The 9,182-nt window shown below is 34.6% G+C and overlaps 1 protein-coding gene across 1 annotated transcript; it reads left to right on the top strand.

Annotated features, from left to right (window-relative positions):
* Positions 1-3,366: 3,366 nt before the first annotated feature.
* On the top strand, positions 3,367-7,725 carry LOC145618240 (uncharacterized). The gene is made up of 3 exons (XM_081673013.1): positions 3,367-4,022; positions 6,090-6,176; positions 6,269-7,725. The coding sequence occupies exons 1-3, from the start codon at positions 3,612-3,614 to the stop codon at positions 7,532-7,534; spliced, it is 1,764 nt and encodes a 587-aa protein (XP_081529139.1). The 5' UTR covers positions 3,367-3,611; the 3' UTR covers positions 7,535-7,725.
* The last annotated feature ends 1,457 nt before the right edge of the window (positions 7,726-9,182 follow it).

Here is a 9,182-nt window from a genome sequence, read left to right as displayed (position 1 = left end):
TACTTCTCTTTTTAATCTGAGGCGTTGGATCAATCTGTTAGATTAAATCACAGCCGTAAGATTATGAAAAAGATAGCAGTTGAATGTGACGCGCTGAAATGGCGAGTGAGAGTAATAAAGGAGCATTTCGTGCGGGAAAATTAACTGGCACATGGCAGTTAGCCGGTTAAATGGGGAATTTATTGGAAACTGTTTAATTCTTATTTGCCTCTCCATTAAACTACGCTGCCGTTTGTGCTTTTTGATCTTTCACGTTAATTTTTTTTTTTAAACGCCGGATTTTTAAAGAAGTTTTAAAACTGCTACTCTGTAAAACGTTTTGCTTTGCGATCACACTTATCTCGTATGTGGACATGATCACATATTCACATGAGCATGAAGCGATACTTGATCGAATCGACTTTTTTTTTTTTTTCTTTTTTTTTTTTTTTAATATTTTACGACTTTACGTGTATTACGTTACTGGACTAATTTAATTATTAATTTTGACAAGTAAATATATTAAAATATTAATCCCTTCATTTCCGAAAAAACAACCCATTTGTTCTAATTTTAGTCTCAAAAAGAATGACCCATTAGTATTAAAATACCCACCAATTTGCAACAATATTTGTGCAAAATTAGCTTCACCATATAAAATTTTGTTTTTCCATATATATTTATTACTATCCCTTTCTACTTTTTTATAAACCCCATGTAAATTGAGTGAGTCTAGGCGCATAGCGCCTATGGGCGGGTTATGTAAATAGGAGGGTAACAGAGTAATTTCCGCTGATTCAATTTTTACTTAAAAAAAAACTGACTCTCTAGTGGTACATTATAATGTACCATTATGCATGTATAATGTACCACTAAAGTATAATTTGTCTGAATAGTATTTTTTGTGGACTACTACGAGTGTAGTGGTACTTTTTACCATCCTATAAGTTTCAACTTCTGAAAAAAGCTGACTCTCTAATGGTACATTATAATGTACAATAATGCATGTATAATGTACCACTAAAGTATAAGTTATCTGAGTAGTACTTTCTATTGCAAAATTGTCATCCTATATACGCTGAAATCAATAGGCGCTATGTGCCAAGACTTAACCATGTAAATTTATCTTTCTAATGTACTTTTTACTTTTTTTTATTGAACTTTATTAATACCCGCGAAATCAACCCAAATGGATCGTTCTTTCGGGGAAGGATGGAGTAATAAAAAGAAATTTAATTTAATAAAAATAATTTTAATTCAAAAAACAAAAAGGTTAATACATAGTGGAGTTTTAGTATTAATAATATTTCAGAATACTTAGGGCTTGTTCTCTTACGTTGAAATTCACTTCAGTTTAGCTTCTAATTTCCTTCTCTTATAAAATATTCATTTCAGTTCAGTTCAGTCAATGAGAACAAGTCTTAATCAATGTAAGGGTCTGTTCTGTTCACCTTATTTTCACTTATTTCAGGTGTAATAAGTTCAGATAAGTTCAGATAAGTTCAGTTAAATTCAGATAAGTTCAGATCAGGTCTAATAAGTTTTAATAAGGGTTAACCAAGTACAAATTACATCTAAAATAAGTTTTAATAAGGTCTAATAAGTTCAGATAAGTTCAGATAAGTTCAGGTAAGTTCAGATAAATTCAGATAAGTTAAGATAAGTTCAGATCAGTGAAAATCAGGTGAATAGAACACACCCTAAAAGTTACTTATATAAAAATTGGTGCTTATTCCGTATTTTTTTTTGAACGGGCGTATTCCGTACTAAATATGGCTATGTACTTCTTTTTCTTCTCTTTGTATTATTTTTTTGAAGTTTGTAAATATCGTTGAAAAATAATAGTTGGACTGTTGGATTGAAATAATCAGACAAAATACAAAGTTATAGAACATGCATACAACAAATGAGATTTTTTTTTTTAATATACTTTTACTGATTAGTTAAGTCAACTAATATTATAAGCTACAACTACCAGCTAATTGTTATTCAATATTGCTATATTATTATATAAAATAAAATAAAAAATTTAGAAATCTTACTCAATATTGCTATATTATATCCGATTCCCTAACCCTTATATCCCACTTCCATTAAGTAATACTTCGTATGAGAGTGTGATTGACTCCATTTGCGAATATTGGTTAGTTCAATATGAAAGCTAGTCAATAACAATGTCTCCAGTAATGGGTGGTTGCAATTTGCAAAGTTGCATTGTTGTGACTTTCTTAGAGTCATGCGTTTTGTGTTTGGACTGACCAAATTTGCAAAAATGAGATGTTGGTTGAAGATTAATCTTTAGCTTTGTAAAATTAAGGATGATGACAATCATATGAATGACTTGGGCTTTTCCAAGACTTTATATATGAAGAGTAACATACAATCTCCACATTGCTCCTAATTTAAAAATACACATTTGTTTTTTTCCCCCCTAAAAGAATAGATATACATTTGCTTTAGAGTAACTAAATTGTCTTTAATCAAGCTCGTAGCTTAAAATCTCAATACTATTCTTATCAAAGTTGAGATTGACGGATTAATAGGGGGTTCATTTAAACATGTTTATCCTTCTAAAATAGATGAACTATATATTTACTTTAAACCTCAATATAGGTCGATTTTGACTAGTTTAACAACTAGCCTTATATGACTCGCTTTCAACTTGATCAAGCCAAGTTAAACATACAAGCTGACATCTTCAATCTTTATAAGTTTGTAAGGTTATGCTTGTTGTTAGAATTCGTTGGTAAACACCTGTTCAATTCAAATTCAGGTTGGATTTCTATTGAGGTGAAGAGATTATCTATCTAACAAAGAAGATTTTTGGTTCAAAGATGGATCAAGTTGTGTCTTTCCAAATTCGATCAAATTTAGGTCTATTTAAAATTAGCTTATTTTGTGAACGAAACCAATCCCAATTGTAATTAGCTTAGGTCGAGTAGGTCATTTTCAATATGCTTTCAGTTCGGTTATCCAACTTATGGTATGATTCAAGTTGTATCGAATCATTCAACACACGTTAGTTTGAATCGATTCAAATTTGCCTGTATACTCATATAGTCATATTCATAAGGTAGATGCCAATATTAGAATTAATTATATAAATATATTGATAGATATAAAGTCCTTAATTATGCTAAACTTAGATCTTAGAACATCATTTTTACTTGGATCTACTACCAAACCACATAGTCACATACCATTGAATCCAGTCCATGAAGTATGCATATAATGATACAACACAAAATGTGATCAACAATATTTAAAAGCCCAATCAATCAAATAAACATTTATAAAAACTTAGCCCAAAAAATACCTAAGATCACGTGCTGATCACGCTAACTATTTTTCTTGTCAATTTTTCGTCATTTTTTTTTCATTGATCATGCGTTCGATTTCACCGGGTTGTACTGAGTCAACACTGAAAAAAACCTCGTGATTTCTCTCTCCTCCCAAATGCAATTTTTGGTACACTTTCAGTTTTCTAGGGTTTCTTCACAATTGAACCCCTTAATTCTCACTCTCTCTGTCTCCTTCACCTAATTTATTCATGGGTTTTTCAATTCTCATAAATCCCACAAAATCCCACGAATTTTCTCCCCCAAATTCCCCCTCTTTGGATTAAATTTTCAATGGACCGAAACCCAATTCTTGAATTGAGTTCTGATGAAGAAGTGGGGTTTGATAATTCATCCACCGCCGACAATTTTGATTGGATTACGAAGCTTCTTGAAGATGATGATCCTGTTTCTGTTGGTGGTATTTTCAACTTAGGTGACGGCATCGACGGCGACGGCGACGGCGACGGCGGCGTATGTGGTGGTGGTGATAAGGTTGTTGTTGATGACGACGATGATGTTGTTGTGGTGGGTGAAGTTATAGTACAGAAGCCCAAAAAGGCTAAAACTTTGATGCCTAGAATTGATGATGATGATGATGATGATTGTGTGGTGTTGGAAGGTGATCCCGATAAGCCGAAAGACGAGGTTAAGGAGTCCGAAGAAGACTCGGATGATTTGCTTATCGTTGGCGAAACGGGTCAGGTATATGAATTTTATGATTTTTTAACATTTTTGTTGGTTGAATTTTGATGTTGGCGTTGAATTATTGAATTAGAGGTTGTTTCATGGGATTTATGCGAGGTAATTATGTTTTTGGTGGGAATTCAGCCTTTTGGATTTTGTAAAAGGAATTTGATGACTAATTAATTTGGTGTTGTAGGTTATAATCATTTTGTTTATCTGACATTTTATTAAATATTTCGAATGTTATCAACATTCAGGCAAATTAGCTGATCGAGGATGTCAAACTTTTGGTAGTGGGTGCTACTTGACTGAATTTCAAGTGTCATGCTACCCATTTGCCATCTGAGTGTGCTTTATTTGGATGCTGTTATGAATCTTATGATTGTCTGAAGATGTCATGATTGCTGCATTACTTGCATAGGAATAGTTGGGGTTTCTATCATGCCCTTTTGTTCCTTATATATTGACGATTGTTCTTGGATTAAACGAAGAGGTCTTTGACACTAGCTTCCGCTTTCATTTAATTGGCGTTTTCTTCAGAGTTCGTTGGGTTTGAGCTAGAATTCTGCATTCTTTTGGCACTGGACTTGTGAATATAATGATAGAGCAATACATTTAATAGAGCAATACATTTTTTGGAGGTTTAGTTGATGGAATTTGTTGGTCTGTAAACTGGTATATATTTCAGCATTGATACTGTTAATGGTGTGCATTTTCTGGATTCAGCCTGTCTCTCTCTCATGTTGATATTATTTGCTTAAATTACTGACAAGAATTACTCTGATTGAATTTTGGTGTTCTTCACTTAGTCTAAATTCTTTTATTAGAGATAGGTTTATAGTGTAATCTGAGGGAATTGTGTCTATTTGGTGGTTTCTATTAGTTGTATCCTTTATTATAAGCTAAGGTATTTTTGATGTATTTTTTTAGATTTTGGAAAGATTATTTTATAACTGTTCTGACAGTGTTTGTGAGTGTAATCAGCTTGCTTATCTTATGTTGATAAATTGTTTTCCCTATGTGGTTTTAGTGGTCTTATGAATTATTTGGTCAAGTTGCTGATGTTATTGTAAATTTGTAATGTTAGGTACAGGGTGTTATGAAACTGGGTTCTTGGGAATTTGTTTTTGTAGCTATGTCTCAATTGACAAATGTCATATGGTTTTTCTGTGCTGTGTTTGGGTGTTATGTAAGTATTACCATGTTATGCTGTTTGAAATCTTTGCATATGCATAGTGGCCCTTATCATCCTCAGCTTTTGGCTGACTGTATATGAAGAATTTTCATAGACTAGTTACCAACACTAGCCTTTGCTGTTATTTTGTTGGCATTTTTGAGAATTTGGTGGGTCCTTTCGAGTGAGAATCATGAATTTCTAAACATTCATGAATTCTATGGGGTTATACTCGACTTGTTTTTTGGAGTGTGTATATATATATATATATATATATATATATATATATATATATATATATATATATATATATATTTTAATTCATGTGGTAAATATTGTGCTTTTTTTGGAGATAGCCTGCTGCTCCGTCCCTCCCTCCCTCCCTCCCTTTGATTGTTTTTCTCTGTTTATATTGCTGACAGAATTTCTCAGTCCAGTTGCTAGTCGTAAATTTTTGCCAGACTACCAATGCTTTATAGTGTGCTGGCTCTTGCAGATCCAGTTTTCAGGCTCATGCAGTTCTTTTCGGAGAGTTGTTGCATTTGGGTACCACATAATAGTGCATTGGTATGCCTTGCACAGTTCCATCTGATTATATGTAAAGCATTGTCTTTTGTGGGGTTTAATTGGCAGTATTATTATTGCTTTTACACTCGCAGCTCCCAATGCTTATGATGTTTGGCAACTATTATTCTCCGTAGTATGTGCTTTGGCGTTGTAAACTTTTAACAAATCATTGCTTTTATTAAAGCTGGGCCATGAAATGTATTGTAGTGAATAGATACAAAAGTGTGGTTGTAGGGAAGGATCTAAAGGAATGACAATCTTTTTGTGGCGTTCTCCATGACGCATAAGCGTCTTCCGTTCTCATTCCCAATGAATAAAATTCTCATGCTTGCACTCTATTGCAGGTTGCATGCAGAGATTATCCTCATCCACGACATCTCTGTGCCAAATTTCCTTTCAGTTCTTCTTCACATGAAAGCCGTTGCGAAATGGTTAGATTACCCTTATGTTTTGTTTTTCTTTTACATTTGTTTGCTCTTCATTGTAATTTTGTGGAGTGTGATTTCTCCTTGATGGAATGCAGTGCCATTGCTATGTTTGCGACTCACTTGCTCCATGTTCCCTTTGGGGCTCTGGAGCTTCAAGTAGTGATCATTGTCATGCTACTGATAAGGAAGAATTCTGGAAGCTTGCAAGGAAGAAATTCAGGCAATTGAAGAACCCTTCACCTCCCATTCCAATTACCAAGCCTGGTTTTGGTTCTTTGAACCAGCTTCCGCAATTGCAACAAATTCCGTCAGGAACTAATTCACTTGTGAGTCCGACATCTGCCTGTGGGGTGCCTTCAACATTTGGCCTCCCTAATATTATTAGGAGTCAGCGATCTAGTATCGCTGTAGCATCAAATAGATTCCAGCCACATCTGATTTCTGGGACACTTCTCCGAAACTGTAACAGTAATACCCAAGTCCAGGGCAATAGAGTGGTTGCTTCCCGTGCTATGTTCAAGAGGTCTGGATTACCAAGTAGACCTGTCGTTACTAATCGGCCTGCTTATCGTGCACCAAAAAATGTTAGTTTAGCGTACCTACAGCATCTGCCAAATCAGCAGTTAACTGAAAACCTTGCTGAAAACAATTCCATTAACTCAACGGTGTCATCACTTCAGTTGGATGTAAATCCCAGTTTTTGTCTGCCAAGCAGTATATCTCCTGGTACATCACCTTTGCATTTGCAAGGATATAGTCAGCCTAGTCCTCATACACCGACTTCACATTTCCATGGAGGTCATTCTGTTGCTATTGCAAGTAATGGCCCCTTTGCTTATACTTCCATGAACCAAACCCAAAATGTTTCCGGTCTGGTTCTTCCTTGTAATACTGATGCACGAAGCAACATTACACTATGCAGTGAAATACAATCAGGTGCTCAGACTATTTCTGGCCCAAACTTGTCCTGCAGTACCCCTGACGTTTTAAGCAGTATAACTCAGAGGAGCCATCCTTCTGCAGAACAAAGTTATTCTGGGCCAATGTTATCATGTAGCGCTTCTAATGCACTGAACACTGTTTCAAAGAGCTGCCAACTGCCTGCAGCAGAGAATTTCGTAGTTCAAGGTGGAGTGCCTGTGCATGAATATTTACCAACAATAGAGCGGAATGTACTGGATAATACAGAATTTCCAGAATTTGATTTTGAGAACTGGGACCATGATGGCAGTGACATTCTTGGTTCACAGGACTCTTTCTTGTTGGATATGAACAACCAAGCTTCAGTGCCTACTCCAGTTGATGCAGGTATGCTCTATATTGATTTCGAGACATCATGGAATGGGTTGGCTCATTCATGACTGTAAGCTTCCATGTCCGCAACATTACTTTATATAAGTAGAGCTGAAAAAATATACCTAGTTTGTATCTAGGGATTATTAGAAGTCAACTGCAGCTGTTTTTGTATAGTTGAACACAGAGGTGATGAACTCGTCTCCTGAAGCCTTTTAAACCACTGTACAGAAGTTTAAAATGCTGGATTAACCTGCCATATGTGTGTGTTAGTTGTTACCTCTGCTTTTGTCTTGATATCTATCTTTTGAAGGCTGAGTTCATGAGCTATTGTAAGAGGCTCAAGGGTCTGGCCAAGTGGCCATTGTTCAATGTCACCCAATTGAAATGTTATATAAGTAAAAACAATTGAAGAAACCGTTGTGGTTACATGATCTGTAGTAATTTTGTGTTGATCACGGAACGAGTGATCTCTTTTGTAATGTTTGGGGCTACCTTGGTGTTTGGTCATCATCATATGCATAAAGCTCTTTCTAAGAACATCAAGGGCTAAAATTTGCCTATAGGTCATTTGTGCAGCAGATTACAAATTGATAGTCTACTTACCCGTTATTGTCTGTCTTGACCCAAGGCTTGTATGAGAACTATTATTAGTTTGTTGCAGAATCATAATATATCTTGGTGGCATGTTACCTTCTCTGTAAGCCGCAGGCTTATTCAACCCATTTATGATATTATTTGGGAGCCTATGCGGCATATGTTAAGCCTCATGGAGTATAGGTCATATGCAATTACGGAATTGATGCATATTTGTTCACTAGAGAGGGGCCTTGTCCAAAGGGAGAACAAGCTTGAGAAAGTCACTTTAGAGTCGATTTTATCTATGGGTCTCTTGTTTTATGTTCATATATGCAATCAGAAGGTTCATGTGGTTGAAGCGTATAACTCAGAGGCAAGATTATATTTTTTAGGGCTTGTTCTCATATGTTGAAATTCAATTCAGTTCAGTTCAATTCCTAATTTCCTTCTCTTATAAAATATTCATTCAGTTCAGCTCAACTCAGTTCAGTCAATGAGTTTAGGCCGTTAATTCTTATTCAGTTTACATCTTAAGTTTTATTATTGAGTTTCTTTTTTTGTTTTTTCCATATGAAGTTAGGATCAAGATTTTTTTTTTTTTTTTTTTGTTCAATATGGTATATATATTGATACTATTCGTATTGATTAAAATAACATGGTAAATTCACGTCTCCTCATCTGAAATATTTTCGGATTATTGAGGACTTGAGGAGTAGAATTAGCCGGCAGTTTATAATGGTTGAAATGCCCTTAAATTTACCTCTTAAGTAGCATCTCTCTTCTTCTGTTATTTTATCTCGTTAATAATTTGAAAACGTTGAACGTTCAAGGTTTTAAGGAAGACTTCGTTTGACTATCATGTTTAAGGTCTTAAGGAAGGACCAAGGAGGTTCAGTCACTAATATTAGTTTTTTTTTTTTTTTTTTTTTTTTTTTTTTTAATATTTAATCTATACTCAGTACTTTTTTTTTTTTTTTGAAGGGAAACCATAGAAATAGCATATATTTAACAAGTCAAACGGCACTTACATAAATCAAGTAAAGACTACAAGTAACAGATCTCACATTAGAAACATATTTTTCTCCTAATCTACTAACTTCTCCACTGAAAAACATATTTGGCACTTAATTTCATCCT

Source organism: Chenopodium album, chromosome 26 (genome assembly GCF_948465745.1).
Source record: "Chenopodium album chromosome 26, dcCheAlbu1.1, whole genome shotgun sequence".
Lineage (NCBI taxonomy): Eukaryota > Viridiplantae > Streptophyta > Magnoliopsida > Caryophyllales > Amaranthaceae > Chenopodium > Chenopodium album.
This window is presented reverse-complemented; position numbering and strand designations above follow the sequence as displayed.

Coding starts and splice junctions, on each gene's coding strand:
- LOC145618240 (XM_081673013.1), top strand. CDS start 3,612: ATGGACCGAAACCCAATTCTTGAATTGAGTTCTGATGAAGAAGTGGGG. Junction 4,023..6,089: donor TCGTTGGCGAAACGGGTCAG/GTATATGAATTT, acceptor ACTCTATTGCAG/GTTGCATGCAGAGATTATCC. Junction 6,177..6,268: donor ATGAAAGCCGTTGCGAAATG/GTTAGATTACCC, acceptor GATGGAATGCAG/TGCCATTGCTATGTTTGCGA.